Here is a 17,645-nt window from a genome sequence, read left to right on the forward strand (position 1 = left end):
AAAAGCAACAGTAATAATGCCATTAGCTAAAATTGAAGGCTTCTTGTGTTCTAGGCAATGTTCAGAACTGTTCATATATTATCTCATTTAATCCTCATAACCATATAAGTATATTGTCCTCCTTTTATACACAAAGAAATCAAGGCATAGAGAGGTAAAGTAACTTCCAAAGTGATACAGCTAATACATGGTGGAGCCAGTGGAAGTCGTTTCTTGTACATGTGTGCATGCATGCACGCACACGTACGCACACACATGCATGCAGATCTATTTTTGGAAACTGCATGAGGGCACTAAACTTGGCTTCTAGTACACTATTGCAAGGATGGTCCAATTCCTTGTTTTCTATGTATCCTGTGGATTATAATTCTCATCAGAAAATTTGAGAAGTTATATTTCTCCCCCTACATTAAGATTTTCCTTAGTAAGTTTCAAAGGGATTTCGTATGTGTGATGTAGTAATTACCATCCCTACCATAAAATATAGAGTAACTTTACCTTGATCTTGAAGGAAATAAAAGAAATATATTTTGTTCCCCTTTAAGTGTGGCTAGAATTACAAGAGTATAATTTTGTATTGAAGAATTACTCTTTACACGGAAGTTTTCTTTTGTTAATTCAACCTTTTCTGGGTCCCCACACATATCTGAGATTTCCCATCTGTATGGTTCTTCAGAGGTCTTTCACGTTACCTTATTTTTATACTTGAATATAGAAAAGAATGCTGTTTTTTTTTTTTCAACTTATTGTTTGGGTGATATGCTTGCCCTCTTAATTTGTTTCTAGTGCGATAAGTAATTTATAAGGAGGTAATTTTAGCATTTAGCCAGATGAGATGGTTTTTTCAGCCACACAGATTTAGCAACATTGTCTTAGCCATTTAAAATACAGATAAGTGATTCATAGTTAGGTCCATCTTTGTCACAATGTTGACTTTATTTTAACCTCCTTCCCTATAACACGTATTCTTGGGACTGTGGAATGTAATTACCTTTTAGAAAGCTGTGTTAAAATATACTTTAACCTGGCCACAAGAGTGACCTGAGATCTGATGATTATGGACTCTCTTGCAATTAAGATTTTTCTTGGCAGCGCTCGTGACCCTAGGTTCAGTCCCCATTCTCTGTGAAGTAGGATGGTGGGCAGGGCATTGTAGTAGGCAGGATTAGAGACCATCCCTCAAGGTGTATCAAGTACTGGCTCTGTTAGCCACGGGATACACATTACTTCTTTTCTCTGTTTTGTTCCTTCCTCTAAGTGCTATCCACAGATGCTGTGGAAGAAGATATTGCCTTCAGTTGGTTTATAATAAACTTAATGGGTAACTTTGAAGTGTTACCCTGAACCGGAGAGCAAACAGGATGCATACTGAAATGTCCTAGTGTAGCAAAACTCACTAACAGTGCTCATTGCATATCGTCTTCAAGTATCTAACAGGGCTATTTAAAGCAAAAAAAAAAAAAGAGAGAGAAGAAGATAGCAGGAGGGGAAGAATGAAGGGGGTGGGAATCGAGGGGTAGCTGAACCATGAGAGACTATGGAAAACAAACTGAGGGTTCTAGGGGGGAGGGGGTTGGGAGGATGCGTTAGCCTGGTGATGGGTATTAAAGAGGGCACGTTCTGCATGGAGCACTGGGTGTTATACTCAACCCATGAATCATGGAACACTACATCAAAAACTAATGATGTAATGTATGGTGATTAACATAACATAATAAAAAAAAAGCAAAATACCTATTTCAGCTGTGAACCTTTCCCCATAGTAATAGGAAGGAACTATAGGTTTTTGTATAGTCGAACAATAAAATACTTTATATACAAGAACCTTGCTTTGAGTCCTTGTTCTGATTTTACTAGCTGCTCAACTGTTAGGCAAGTCATTTAACTCCTTGAAGTTTCTGTTTTCTCACTTCAAAGTGGAGATCATGATAATACCGGTCTCCCTCACAACCTTGTTTTGAAGATTATTAATGATCACAGTAATAGTTAACAATTATTTTACGAGTACTTTACACATGTTATTTTCTTTAATTACCAAAATAATACTAGGACTGAAGTGAGAATCTCCCTGTTACTGATGAAAAACTTGAGGTTTAAATAAGAAAAATGTAAAAATGTTTTCAGAATCTGCAGACTCTACAGCCTATGTGAATGTCAGTTATTGACGCTAGATTATAATACTCCAGAATCATTTGTCTGTGGGTTGGAACCCTACCTCTTCTTAGTAGCTGTGTGGCTTTAAGCAGATTAGTTAAATGTTCTGAACCATTTGTCCTAGTCTATAAAGTGTTGTTAACGATGCCTACTTCATAGGTTGTTTGTGGGGATTACGTATGGGGCACAGACAGGGTCTGGCATTTGGAGGCATCCGTGAGTTTGATTCCCACTTTTCTAGCCAGAAAATTTCCCTTTTCTTGGTTTTTAAATAGAATGTTGACAGTGATGTAGAGATTTATCTTTATCTTGTTTTAAGTTCATAGAACATGAGTCTCTTTTGGACATCTTCGATCAAGTATGATTTGCTTTAAGATCCTTCATTAACTACTTTTTACAGATGGGAACTGGTTTTCAAAATAGCTCATAAAAGATCATAGTTGCTATGAAAAATTCCTGTTAAATTTTCCCTAAGTACTTTAAAAATTTTCCCCACTTATTAAGTGATTTTGTGCAAGTAGAGCTGCTTAGTAAGACCTGTCTTTGTAGTCATTTCGTGTGTGTGTGTGTGTGTGTGTGTGTGTGTGTTTGCAAGGAGGTATTTTTAGATAGTTTAGCTGAACAGCAATCTGACGTCTTTAGAGGAGACATCAGTTCATTATGTGGATACAAATTCTTTGCTTTCAGCTTTTATACACCAAGTCTTAATTTAAATCTGTTCTTCTTGCCTTTTCTAACGAAAGAGACTATATCATGGTATGTATTCTGTTTCTTCCTAAGGTTGGCCTTTCTGGTTAACCTTTGCTTAGAGAAATGAAACAAGGTAGAAATGCCTTTATTTTGCTCACAACTTAATATAGATTATAGAAGCATGGAATTTTGGGTCATATTTAAATATGCCATTATATATTATGCTACACAGTGTTTTTCTATTGTGATGTGATTCAGGGGATTTAAAATAGTCATTATGGGGCTCATAAATGCTGCTTTCTTATAAGAAGAAAAATTTAAAGGCCGGAATGTGGGAGTTCTATACCTCTTAACTGTATATTGCTTTTTGGTCAAAAAAAAAAAAAGCCTTTTGCTTTGTGAAAGATAATTTAATGCTGAGCATGTAAGAGGGACATGGTTATTTGCTTTCTTGTTGCTCTAAACACAGTGTTGTATATATTAAGTTACGATAATATTTTCTTTTGTCTGGTTCTTCTCATCTTTTTTAAAATTCTGGGAAAAGAAGCTCTTATAGCTTAAGCAAATTAATATTAGTTGTATGTGACCCTTGTTCTCACAAAAGCGTGCCTTTGATTAATAATAAACATAGAACTTATATATTTGTCTTTCTAATTTTACTACAGCTAATTTTGGGAAAGTATTTATATAGAAGTTCAAACCATTTTTAAAATTAATTTTCAAATATATGTTCTTTATTCATTTTCCAAAATTTAAAATTTTTATTTACTTCATATCAAAATGTCTGAGCTTGAGTGAAAACTTTTGTTATTCATTCAAACATGTTATCTGCATGGTGTGAAGCTTCTAGGATTTAAAGCTTGGTTTTTAATTTTTAATTCAATTATTTGATACTGTGTGAACTAACCAGGATTTTAATGCTATTTTAATTATTGCAGTGGAATTCCTCATGTTTTACTTTATTTTGTAAACATGAAGCTTTATCATAGAAAGATGAGTTTCCAAACCTAAAGAAAGATACGATCTTGGTAAATAAATAAATAAACAAACAAACAAATAAATAAATAAAATATATAGTAGGGTCAGACATGTCATTTTTGTAGTAGGAAAAACAGAAAAAGGAAATCCTAAAGCCTGACATTTAAAAAAAAAATCTTTCTTGTTCTTAAAAATTAGTGGTGTTATGTAACCACTTAAGAATTTAGCTGAAGCCTGATATTAAGTGACTCACATTCCTAGCTTCTGAATGATGCTTCTTTACAGTGAAATTCAAGCAGTTGCCAGATTTTTAAGTCATGAGTTCATCCCCCCAAATTTGCATGCAATAAAAATTGACACTCTGTGCCAAAAAAGGTGTTAACACTGAAATTCTTATATGCTAAGTGCAACATATTTTATGTTGGCTGTTTCTCAGTGAAATCATCTATCTTTAAATTTAAGAGAAGTGAACAACTTTAGGCTAAAGTTTCTTTGCTGAAAAGTGGTATAACAGCTCCTAAATCTGGCTTTATTAGATCCTTCTCCTAATTCCCTTAGCACTTCTGTCAGAAAAGCCATTGTTCTTTCAGAGTTGTTTACCCCAAATCAACCAAGAAAGGTATCTGCCTTCTTCTAACACAATAATATACTAACCGTATCAATTAAACATGCTCTCAGGTAAGGCAAGTGTTTTCTTGTCTCACCATTCGCTGACTTAAAGGGAGATACTTATATAATAAGCTTCTTACACAAATAACGCTGAGCAACCCTTGGGACTTGTGAATTTGAACACTTCAAGGATTTTGTTAAGGTACCTGGTGACTAACCACCCTGGGGAGGATTTAGGTTGGAAATATTAAGGATGTTGTTAATCCTTGCTCCCCCACCCCCACTCCCACACTACACCCACCCACATGTACACATAGAGCAGGTCATCTGCTCTAAGATAAGCTAAGCAGTGTCCTCGTGGGGATATGTAGTACCTGACTTGTCAGGTATCCCTTCACATCGACACCCCATCCCCCTTTTCCTGAATTAAAGGTGATTAAATCTTTATTGTTGTTCCATTCACTTCAGAATATCTCACAGATTTGAAACATAATTAAATGGAATATATAGAATGCTTGGCAATTGTGTATTTATCACCTTTCCCCTCCTTTCACCACTTAAGTCAGTTACTCACTTTGGAATGAAGACGTCTTAATTTACTCTCTCTGCATTGACCTAAGATTATTTCCACCTCCTTTACTTTTAATTTCTTATTCCCCAGTTTTCCATAGTTAGTAGAATACATTAGAATAAGCCTTGTTTGGTCAGATATGAAGATATGCATCTATCTAGTTTGATATGAAGATATCTAGTTTATAAGCATCAGAGAATAACAGATGTCAGATCATGGCCTTCAAGGGAAGACTATACACAAAAGAAATCAGAGATTATGTCTTATTTGCAGGATGTGTTTTGTTATTGGTGTCTTGGTTACTATTTAGTTTTTCTTGATTCTGATCTTTAAGTGAGTTTTCTTAAGATGTAAAAGAAAGGAGATTTCTATCTTAGGACGTTTGTTAATCCTGAAAGCATTTAAAGACAGACTTTATTGGCAAAGGCACATTAAGTCAAATGACAAACATCTAATTCAACTGAACTTTTATTAGCTTTATACATTTGGAAGAGGCACTAGGTATTTTACAAGTTCTTTAAAAGATTCTGTGAGCAAAATTCTGGATGTTTAAGCTAACTTTAAAATATAAATGAATTCCTATTTTACATTTTGTGGGGCTACTTTTTAAATTTTTTTGCTAGTGTGTATCTAACACTTTTGTATTAATGGCTTAGATCAAAAGGGAGAGAAAATGGGACCTTGTATCTCTTGTTGCCCCGTTTATTGATTTCAAGAATCTTTATCCCATCACAGTATAAATCAAAATATTTTCTTCCTCATCATCATAATCATCTTGATCCTCATTATTTTTATATGTATTAACATGTAAACACTTAATGAGCAGGTGAAAAGTCTTACAAAATTGTGCCCCCCAAGCCAGACATCCATTGGTTGATTATAATAAAATTCAAGACTATATATTCAATTACCCACTAGATATATTGATGTAGATGTTGTCAACTCAGATTTGACATCACCAAACTGTAACTCCTGAGTGTTCTCTCAACCACCACCAAAAAATAAACCCAACCAACTAACTAATTGAGTAGGCCACAAATACCTATGGTTCTCTAGTTTTCCTCATCTCATCATCTTTGGCATTGCCATCTATTAAGATATCGAAGCCCTAAAGCTACAAATTATCTTTGGTTCTTCACGTTGCCCAAAACTCTTATTCTTCACCAAATCCTGTTTGTTCTACCCTTTTAATCATGAATTCATGCTTTTCCTCTCCATCTCCATTATCATCCCGATCTAAGCTATCATCATCTCACTTGGACTATTCCAGTTGACTCCCACTGTTCCTTTATTTCAGATCTTGCCATTTTCACAGAGCAGCCTGATTTATCTTGTAAAATATGAACTAGACCATGTAATTTCTTTTAAAACTCTTTAGTAACTCCCTGTTGCACCTGGAATAAAATCTGTACTCCCTACAGAGCTCTGTATGAAGCAGCTGAGGCTTGCTCTTCTTCCCTCATCTTGTTCTACTTTCCTTATCCACTCCACTTCAGCTGCCATGATCTTCCTTTTGTTCATTTAACAGACCAAGCCAGGGAGTCTTTTCCTCCAGTTGTTTCTTTTGCCTGAATTCCGCTTTCTATGATCTCAATTCCTTGATCTTCCTGTGATCTTAATTCCTTGACTCTCAGATCTCAGCCATTTTATATTTATTGATTGTATGAGATGAATTAATAAAAAGTACAAAAATGCAGATAGAGGCAAATGTTATTAAGTTCAGAATCAGTGGATAATTGTTTTACCTTGGGAAGATTTTTTTTCCCCCATATGGCTAGATAAACTTAGATGAAACTGAGTAGGGTGTAAGGTCGGAGCCAGCATGCATCAGCCCCTCGATATTTATATTGGCAATTCTGATGATAAATTAGGATTAACATTGTTAATTATCAGAATTTTGTTATAGTAAGTCATGCAGTTCTTTCACATGTGAAATATGGAAATAAATATCTGCCTAAGCAGCAAAAAATTTCTGGTATAAGCTATTTCGGAATTTTGGATAATAAGTTTGAGACATACTATTTAGAAACAATATTAATATGGATTATATTAAATATTAAACTGTTTTGAAGGCCTTCAATAGAATGCCAAAAACCAGGTAAAGGTACTTGCTTCTGTCCTTACATGAAAAGACCCTGACCACTTAGCATTATGAAAGTTACATGCTTTTCTGAGAGCAATCATTGTTTTAAGACACATAATTTGTGACCATAATTGTGTGTCCATAATTTGGAATTGAGATTAAAATTAATCCTACATTATTTTTGATTTATACAAACATCATACATCATTAATAATGAATTCCAAGTTACTTTTCCCTTTTAGTATTTTTTGTGTTCTTCAGAATACTTATTTAAAAATATTAATGCTACAGTTTATATTGTAGAGAATTCGGAAACTACTCAAATTAATTTTTTTCTATTACATAAAAGTAAGATCTGGATTCTAGTGTTAGCAGTGCCATGCTAATTCACCTTCTTGGACATCAGTTCTCACAACTGTGAAATGAGATTATGTTAAATGAACCCCTAAAAATACTCCCAGGTCTGTCACTGTAGTTCATACACAACCTTGCGTTTGTATAATGCTTTCTATTACTGGAAGTCTTTCCCATTTATCCTCCATTCATTCTCACAGCTCTCTTGTGAGATGGGCAGGACGGACCTTGTTATGTCTGTTCTACGCTGGTGAGGAAATTGAGTTGCAAGGAATTTAAATGATTTTCTTGAGTCACACAGACAGCTTGGAACTAGCCATGTCTTCTTTTTATAATGTCATATTATAAACTGTGACCTCCTAATGCTACTCTCTGGTTAGGTGCTTTGTCAAAAGAAGTATCCATTTTATTAGGATATTTAATAAATTATTACTGAAATAACATGAATATTTTTATAATCTGACCCCTTGTTCTTTGGAAATCTGTTTAGGCACCCACAGAACTTATAGGAGGTCAGAACTAATTACTAAAGTATTGTAGCAACCGGTGCCACATAATTAATCACCTTTATGGTACTTTAGATAGAATTTTTATCTTTTGAAGAAGTTGATTACAGAGACCCCTCTAAGTATCACAGGTTAGGTTTCAAAAGGCCACTTTTGTTTGCAGTAACCTAGATGGCATGCCTCACTCTGTCCTAACTTGTCTTTCCACTTCTGTTCTAACCTCTTAGAATCTGTTCTCCCTTCCCACCGTCCTACCAGAATGATCTTATAAAACATAACTGGATCTTGTTAATTGCTTATTTAAAAAGTCCAGTGTCTTCCCATTGCCCTTAAAAAGCCTAGTTTTTAGCAGGAATAGTTCTGCTCTTCTGTCCTCATTTGTATCACTTTCCCCCTCAAGCATTCTCTCCCTTTCTCCCATCTAGTCACCTTGGACTTCTGTTTCTTGAACATTCCTAGGTTCTTCCCACCTTAGGGTCTTTGCCCTTGAGATCCCCTCCACCTATAAAGCTCTCCCCGCGCCTTGTTTGGCTAGATCCTTTCTGTTTATTCATCCCTCATCTCAAACATTTTCTCAGAGCCGCCTTTCCAGGTTGCCCAATCTGAAATAGCCTCCCGGAAGATAAGATAAGAGCCTCCCCGTTCCCAACCACCACTGTCCATTACATCACCGTACCTTTTTAGTATTGTCTTTATGGTAGTTGCTGATATCTAAAGTTGTTTTGTTTATTGTTATTTTTCTTGCTGTCCCACCCTCAAGCCCCTGCTGCCTCTAGAAATGTAAATTCTAGGGAGCAGGAACTTTGCCAGTCCCGGTCAATTGCCTAGCTCCTATAGCAATGCCTGGTTAATTGAAGTAAGTCAGTAAATACTTGTTAAATAATTAAGTAGATGAATGAACCTTACATATCTGAAGTACAATTCCAATACTCTTCATCTTCCAGGCTCCTCTTTTGGATCTCTACAGATAGAAAGTCAAAAACTTTTTAGCCCAGAGGCTTTTGTCCTTAACTTTTTTGTCCTGACTTCTGGGAAATCCAAACTAAATATAATGCTTAACTATAGTTACTGTTGGCCTAGGTTTTGTATAATTCCATCCCTCTTCTGTTCTTGTCTTTTCGTCTTATTCTGGTGATCCTACGTATAACTACTGGTAGGAAGAGGTGACTGTGGGATTGGGAAGGGAGAGAGAACACTGGCAACAGATAGTCTTGTTCAGTGTCTCTCAGCCGCTTTGTCTTCAGCTCTAAACTAGGGTTAATAGTTCTGTGGTTATGCATATATGAAGTACTGGCTATAACTTGGGCACTTTGAAGCAAGGGAAAGAGTGATGAAAAAGGCAGACATATTCCCTTTTGGACTCACCTAGAGAGTTAAATCAACAACTATTGTAAAGTGTGGTTAAGTTCCATCACAGGCAACATTCTCGGTGTCACAGGAACATCTTATAAGAACTTCCCACCTCTGTGAGGAAAGTTCAGAGAATTAGCCAGCCTAGGGGTAAGTGTTCTTCTAGGAGGAGGGAACAGTGAAGACCCAGGAGAGAGTTACAGAGTCTGACATTTCAGTAACCATAAAGAGCTTTAGAGATCTATCTAGTATGGAGACTGAGGGGGCAGAGAGGTGTGTGAAATAATCAGGAGGAGAAGCTGGTGGGTGCAGTGGTTAGGAGTGTAAACACTTGCCTGAGGGTGAAGAGTCCATAAGAGATTTGTGGCAGGGGATTGACAAGATCAGGTGTGTATTTTTCTGTCCTCTTTTAAAAGTTTACTCTGGCTGCAACATGGAGAAGAGATGGAAAGGGGGAAAAAATAAAAGACTTGCAAGGAGCAGCAGGAGAGGACAATGGTGGTGCGGGACCATCAGAGGGAAGTGGGATAGTATTTGTAAATCCCCTGGCACAGTCTTGTCACTGCAAGTGTGACTCATTTTATAAGTTCTTGTTTTTGCTGAAGGTGAATGGAGGCTGTGTAACTTCCAGGTTATGAAAGTTAAACTGTTTATATCCAAAGACATGTTCAATTTATTAAGTGCTTGTATGTGTGCATGTACGTGCATACATACATGCACTGACATCACAGATTATATTAAACCAGTCATAAGATTCCCTAAGTGCATCTTGATTAATGCTATTCTATTTTCCTGATTTAAACTTGGGGTAATAAATTAATATGCATACACGTACACGCTTAACAGAAAAGTTCAGAGAAAGTAGTTGAAGTTTGAGGAAAGTAAAACCTTAATGGACTGATAGAGTACTAACTGTTGGTGTTAATTTAGGAAGAATGTGCTTTCTAAGAGAGTCGCTCAATTGATTATGTAAATAAATCTTTGCAGATGACTGAGAAGGTCATGAAAAATGCTGGAGCATTGACAGAAGTGAGGGTATTAGGAAGGAGTCTCCTTATGAGGTAACGTTGTGTTTGACTGTGTCTTAGTAATTCAAACTATTCATTTGATGATATGGTGTCTAAGGTTTACTAGTCCAAACAAAGAAAAAAAAAGGGGGAAAGATGAAGGAAAAAGAAAAATCTGTTAGACTTCTTGCAATTTATGCACTATGTGTTTCTGCTGACCCTGGGCAATGAGTAATGCACCACAAATGTTCAGTCAGTTCTCCCATAGTGCCCTCCAGACAGAGCTAAAGCAATGAAATTATCTGGTGTGCCAGGGTTGACACATAAAGCCCTTGACAATAAACATTAAATTAAATGTCCTAGCATTGAAGTCCTTGGAAATAAATGCTGAAATGAGTATCTTTATCTTTGAAGTAAAAGGAAAAAGTGATACATTAGACACATAAAATTAATACCTACTATTTTTGTTAGTAACTTAAGAGGGATAACATGTAATTATTTTTTGATTTAAAGATTATTGTCTAGCTAAGTTGTAATACTCATCACTGGAAAAGTAGCAGTTGTGGTGGTGGTAGTGTTTTAATGAAATCTAGAAATGAACCATTAGAGGTAGGATCTGACATGTTGATTAAAATCAAAGTCATTTCCTCTGTGTTTGTGTACATGTGTGTCTCACATAAATGGAGTGGGATTTTCAGTAAGTTAAGTTACATAGCCAGTGTACCCATGAACGATAACTTAGACTAGACACAACTTCACAGTTGAGTCACACTTCCTATGGTGTATCCATCAAGACAAGCTACAGTGCCCTTGCTTGCTGACGGCCTCTTGATACAAGCTGTAATAAACACCTTTTTCTGTTTAAGTCATGTGGAATTACTCATAAATGTTTATCAAAAAAGTAACATATATTCACAATAAACACTTTGGAAAAATGCTTTAAATTCAGGATGCATACATTGTGAGTGCTCAAAACCCTCCAGTGGCTTCCCATGTCACTCAGGATAAAATCCAAAATCATTACTGTAGCTTTCCTACATGATTTCAGCATAGAATATTTCTCTGTACTAATTCCCTCTGGTCTTCTCAGAGCTTTTACTAACCTTCTATCTATTCCTAAAACATACCAAGGGCACCCCTGCCTTTGACTTTTGCTCTTGATGTCCTTGTATTGTGAAATGCCTGTTTCCCCATTATGTATCTGTAGGGTTCAGGCATTTGCTCCATCAAGGTCTTTGAAATGTTATCTTAGTGGTGAGACCTTCTACCCTCTATATCCTGTATCCTACTTTATTAGTTTTCAATTTACTTAACTCTGTGTGACATATTCTTGTTTGATGGTCCTACTACCACACACAAATGCTAGAATGTAAAGTCTATGGAATCTAGGATTTTGAGTATATCCCAGCTTCTTCCTAGGGAAATAAATGTTCAGTAATTCCTATTTTTAAAAGATTACAACATAAATTTTAACAGAATTATTTTTTTTTAAGTGGTCAGTCTATTCAATGAAATTTTTGAGTACTTAAATCAGTTGACTACAAGTGGGTGGGTTCTAGACTTAATTTTCCATTTAATTTATTCAGCAGTATTTTTTGAGAACAAATAATTATTTTGAAGACTGGTATTTCCATCATATAATATTTGTGTCGTGAAATGTGAGCAGATATTAGTAGTCTCCAACTCATAGGGCACTGAACAACTCCAAATATATTTTACACTGTCTTTGATTCATAAGGTACTATGATACTTAGTTGATTTTAAGTTGTATAAATAGCTAAGAATTTTTAACAAAATGTTTAATAACTATATTCCTTTGACTTAGAGATGTACTAGACTTATCTCACTTTTACACAAAGATAACATATATTATAAAAATATATGGAAAGTAATGTATGTGTTATATATATAAAGTATGTGTGTATATATATATATACACATATGTATGTATGTTTATGTGTATATATATGTGTGTATGTGTATGTTATGTGTATTAGATAACATAACACACATATATACATCTATAAAACATATATATCTAACAAAATGATATAATTGGAACTGTTCCTTTAGAAAATAAGTGAAAATGTAAAAAATAATTTTCTCATCTCAGTATCACATCTTAGATCTTCCCTGGCTATCCTGTGACTCTTCATCACATCAGTCTCTCTCTCTCTCTCTCTCTCTTTTTTTTTTTTTTTTTTTTTTTTTTTTTAGTTTTTATTCGAATTCCAGTTAGTTAACATACAGTATGGTATTAGTTTCAGGTGTACAATATAGTGATTCAGCACTTCCACACAATACCTGATGCTCATCACAAGTGCCCTCCTTAATCCCCATCACCTATTTCACCCATTTCCTCACCCACCTCCCCTCTGGGAACCATCAGTTTGTTCTCTATAATAGAGTTAAGAGTCTGTTTCTTGGTTTACCTCTCTTTTTTCCCCCAAAAATAAATTGTTTTGTTTCTTAAATTCCACGTGTGCCTGAAATCGTATGGTATTTGTCTTTCTCTGACTGACTTATTTCACTTAGCATAACACATCAGTTTCCTTTAATCTTTGTTGAATGCAGCACTTATCACTATTTGACAGTTTTCTTCATTATCCTTTTATTGTTTGTCTCTACCCACTAGTGTAAGATCCATGAGAGCAGGGAGTTTATCTTTCCTACTCCAATATCTAGAAAACCTGGAATAGTGCCTGGTATACTAGCATAAAGTGGGTTCTCAATAAATGTGTTGAATATGTAGAAAAACTCTAATGTTTATTTTATCCAAATTGGACCTAGTACTATGGGGTCAAGATATTTTCAGAGCCCCACCTACTTCTCCTTAAGGAATTTAGAATTTCATTGTGAAAGATTTTTCACAAATAGGTCTCACTGAGTATTTATGAGTTAAGATATTTATGTGTTAAGACAATGTATTTATATGAGTTATTTATATTTATTTGAGTTAATGATAATGTATTTATATGAGTTAAGATAATGCTAGCCGTTGTACCAAACAAAATATAATGGTTCAAACACAGTAGAAGCTTATTCTCTTTTGCATAAAATCTAAAGCAAGTCCTCTTGATTACTTAGTGGATAGTTCCCTTCTAAGCAGTGTTTCGAGGATCCAGTCCCCTCTGTTTTGTGACTCAGTTGTCTAACCCTCAAAACAAAGTTTCTGTTGTCATCCAACAGAGATTCTTTTGATGCAAGGGGAAAGATCATGACAGTCTTAAGGAAGATTTTTATAAGTAAGGTGTGGAAATGGCATACATCACTGGTGTTTGTCCATACTCGTAAGGCTTGAACTCACTTATATGGACACATACATAACTCTAAGGGAGACTGGGAAATGTGGTCCAGCTGTGTTTCCTGGAAGGGAGGACACTGATGAATAACTAGCCAGTCTCAGACATTTCATGGTATTTTGTTGTCTAGAGACCTGAGTACCTTTGCATTTGGGTGTGTGGTAGCTTTTATAACTTTTAAAGAGTTAAAAACTACTTGTAGGTTAATGTTTTTAATTTTGTGTGAGACTTTCTCCCCAAACCAACTGTTTTATTTTTATTCAAAAAGAAGGCAGCTTAAGGTTCTCCATAGATCCCCTGGGAATCTTTTTTCCTTGACTTTAAACACTCATTTCCCTAACTCCATACTCCCTTGAGCATTTCTACAGCTGGGACAACTAAGCATAGTCCCTTTGGAGCTCATCAGAGTTGTTGTCTAATTGGTCACAGAAGTTGGTTTCAGGTATTACCAGCAACTTAACCTCTCCAGAGACTGCTACTTCCATAGCACTGGTCCCCCTTGGTCCTGGAAAACAAGAGACTGAGGACTCAAGTTTTAGCAACTGCAAGAGATGATCAGTTTTATCATATGGATAATCACAGATTTTGCTAAGAAGTGTATTTATTGGGTTGGTATTCACATTAGAACATAAAGCTGTTCTTATATTAGTGTAAAGTTCCTTTAAGGTGTTTACTGTTTAAATAAGGGAGAAGAAAGGTGCAAAGATTGGGTTAGAATATGGCCCCAAATAGGAAATAATCTAGAGTCAGGATACAAAGTAAAAAGGGTAGAGATTTTGGAGCCTCTTACATGGAGTCCTTGGACAAGTCACTTGAGCTGTTTGAGCTTCTGTCTCTCACTATGCCAGGTGTCTTCCTTTAAGATGATGAAATTCATTGACTAACTTATAACTAACTCTGTGTATATGTGTGCATAATTTTTTTCTGATTATCAAATGTTAGGGAAATTATACATCAGGCAAGGTTTAGTTTCTGCCAAAAATAAGTACCAGGAAAGGAGTTGCTCTCCTCACATATTTTATGAGGTTCTCTCTTACTTTACATTTAAAAAAAAAAACTTAAAATACTCTTCAATAAGGAACATAATGCAGAAATGACCTCAAGCAGTGCTAGCTTGGAATGCTTACCAGTGTCACATGATGGAACTGGCATAAAGGAGTGAAAGAAGCTTTACATTTTACACAGATTTAATAATGAGTCCTGGGTGTGTGATCTCAAAATGGCAAGTACTGGATATTGCCATAATATTTTAAAGATGAGTTTATAAGATATATAGTAAACGATTTTACAAAGAACCTGTAAGATAAATGAAAAATCAACTTCACTAATGTACATTATCACATACAGACTCAAAAAAGTAATGTATCTCAAACAATTTAGAAGGAATGAAAATTCTGTTAGGAAGCAGATGTAAAGTTTTAATAGACTGATTTTATGAAAGTGAGAGTGAAAAATTATTTTAAATTAGTATTTTCCTGTATGATTTTAAAATTTGCACAAGAAACTATATTAATAAATCGATATAAGCAGCCATTTGACCATTTCATTAATATCCATGAGAGTTTTCAGGTCAGCTACTAAATAAATACATTAAATTTAAAGCTTCAGTGTGTGTGCTCTAGAGCCAGACATCCAGAGCTGTAATCTTTCTTTACTGCCTTTTCACTACGTGATCTTGGTGCAAATCACTTAACTTTTCCGTGTCTTAGTTTCCTCCTATTTAAAAGGCTCATGATAACACCTACTTCGTAAGATAGTTGTAAGAATTAAATGACCTAATATATCTGCAAGTGCTTAGATCCGGGCCTGGCACAAAGGAACTCATATACAGGTGTTTTTAGTATTGCCTTCTCTTTGAAAAAAATGGGGCACAGCCTTATATTTTGAAATATATGGTACCTAAATAAGTTCATACATTTTCTCATCCTACTAAAGGATTCTGCTTTTCTGTTTTGAAGTAAAGGTCATGTGGATTCCTTCTGTTCAATGCTTTCATTCCACATCTGGTAGAAAAGGCTTTCTAAAAGTATTTGCTTAAAAACATCAATTTACTAGTTTTGGTTGTTTATTTTCCTCAACAGAGGGTAATAGGTGTTCTATTTGTGTGCAAATTATCACTATTTCATAAGTGTAGGAATTAAATTTTAGATAGATTGTAATTTGTCCAACTATAGCCAATGAAGTTTATGATTCATTTATGTTACCAACTCCAAAAAACATGAGAGTGACTTTTCTGCCTTGGGGTGAGGACTAGGTCACTACCATATCTCAGTAGCTAATTCTAACATGTAAAGGTTTATTTTTGGACAGAAAGCCATGTGAAATAGTCATGTATATAAGTATCTTCATAGCAAGTCCTCTCTATTAAGTTCCCTTTAAAGCATTATTTTCATGTAGGAAAGTAGCAAGGAATTTTTGAAATAAAGCATGACTAAACTTGGACTTTGCTCCTGTTCAGTGGTGTTTCTGTTCAGACTGTTCTCTAGAGGCAGTGTGCTCAGGATGGCAAGAGTATCTTACTGTGGTTAAGCCATACCAGGTTTCAGCATGTGTCTAGGTCAAATACATGGAGGTGTTTGCAGTCAAACATCGTAAGACTATACACACAAAAGCACAAACTCCCCAAGATGTTATCACTTTGAGAGAATTTTTAGCTATGACAATTTGAATGTTTATAAAAGAGAGTAAGTAATTGGACTACAAGCATATCATGATAATAAGGTTATTTACTTTACAAAATTTAGTACAGTATTCTAAGCAGCGAGCTCCTCCATATAAACATATGGTTTATTTAAAATGTAATATATAGACGGGGGAATGTATATCATAAGTAAACTACTGTAATGGTAGTGTTAGGTATGACAGTGTCAAAAATAAGTCAGGTTTTTCTCTCTTTTTTTTTTCATTGTATTTGAAAAACATCTGACCTAAGGTGATGGAGAACCTTGACTGGAAAAATGCCAGAGGGAATGAAAAGGAAGAGAGAGGCATCAGTAAGGTAGATTCTGTAGTTCACAATGATTATTTCATTTAGTCATTGTATTATGTTATATTCATTTGATAGAAGAAACCAAGGTACACAGAAGTTAATTAACTTGTCCAAAGTTTCCTGAGGAAGAGGTTGACCAGAGGATAACTCCATATATGTTGACATGAAGCTTATGTCTTTTGAGCCTGGCAGGAAGCTGGGAGAATGTTCTTACAAATGATTAATTTTTGTCAGATTTCTCCAGTAGACATAAAGCAAATTCTTGTAGACCCACTCCTGTGAAACATAGTCATATCAACATTAAAAAATGTCTCCATGTATTTTAATGAGAAATATAATTAGATCTATTCATTTATTAAATTATTATCTCATAACACTTTTAGGAAAACTGTTTCTTGCTTTTATGTTTATGAACAAAAGAAACTATATTGTGCAAATATCTTTCTCTTTGGAATACTGATGGATATGTAATTAAGAATAAGTATTGGATCTAGAACATATCATAAGGTATAAGGGAAGCAAAAATTACTTCTGATGGATAATATTCAGAATTCCAACTGTTTACTTTTTCTGGTGTTCTTAAAGAAATACTAGGATTGAGAGATATAAAAGTTGACCGTATTATGAAGTGGCCTTTAAAATGAGCTACTAAATAATATTCCTGCCTATTCAAGCTGTATATTGAAACAGGTCAGAGAGTGTCAGGACTAGTAGTATCTAAACAGATGAATAATAAAAAAAAAAAATAGAGTGTGTGTGTGTGCATGTGTGTATACAGACGCAGAGAGAGAAAATATGAATTGCTTTTAAAACACAACTTGAGTTCTAAAGTGAGTAAGGAGACCGTGTTTGTGGCTGAATGATTTTGGCCACTAAAGCCCTCTGAATAACCCACTGGTATCTAGTCTTAGATTCTAGCTACAATAGGAATTCTAGAGCTGGAAAGGACCTGTGTCTTACACAGCATCCACATGTGGTTATTATTATAGCTAACACACTTCTATCGTGATTTCTGTGTGCTGGGCCCTACCCTAAATGCTTTATGCCCTGTC

The 17,645-nt window shown here is 35.1% G+C and overlaps 1 protein-coding gene across 16 annotated transcripts in view; it reads left to right on the forward strand.

Annotated features, from left to right (window-relative positions):
- RAPGEF2 (Rap guanine nucleotide exchange factor 2) overlaps positions 1 to 17,645 on the forward strand; it is a 233,008-nt gene that overhangs the window by 158,958 nt on the left and 56,405 nt on the right. For 8 of the 16 annotated variants that reach the window (XM_073892442.1, XM_073892436.1, XM_073892439.1 and 5 more), the window contains one exon: positions 16,537 to 16,602. The exons of the other annotated variants lie outside the window; for them this stretch is intronic. In XM_073892442.1, the coding sequence (XP_073748543.1) occupies positions 16,537 to 16,602 (66 nt within the window). The remainder of the gene's footprint in view (positions 1 to 16,536; positions 16,603 to 17,645) is intronic. 16 annotated transcript variants of the gene reach the window in all.

This window comes from Callorhinus ursinus, unplaced genomic scaffold (genome assembly GCF_003265705.2).
Source record: "Callorhinus ursinus isolate GAN/ISIS: 27379988/994484 unplaced genomic scaffold, GSC_fseal_2.0 scaffold4, whole genome shotgun sequence".
In the NCBI taxonomy this organism is placed as follows: Eukaryota; Metazoa; Chordata; class Mammalia; order Carnivora; family Otariidae; genus Callorhinus; species Callorhinus ursinus.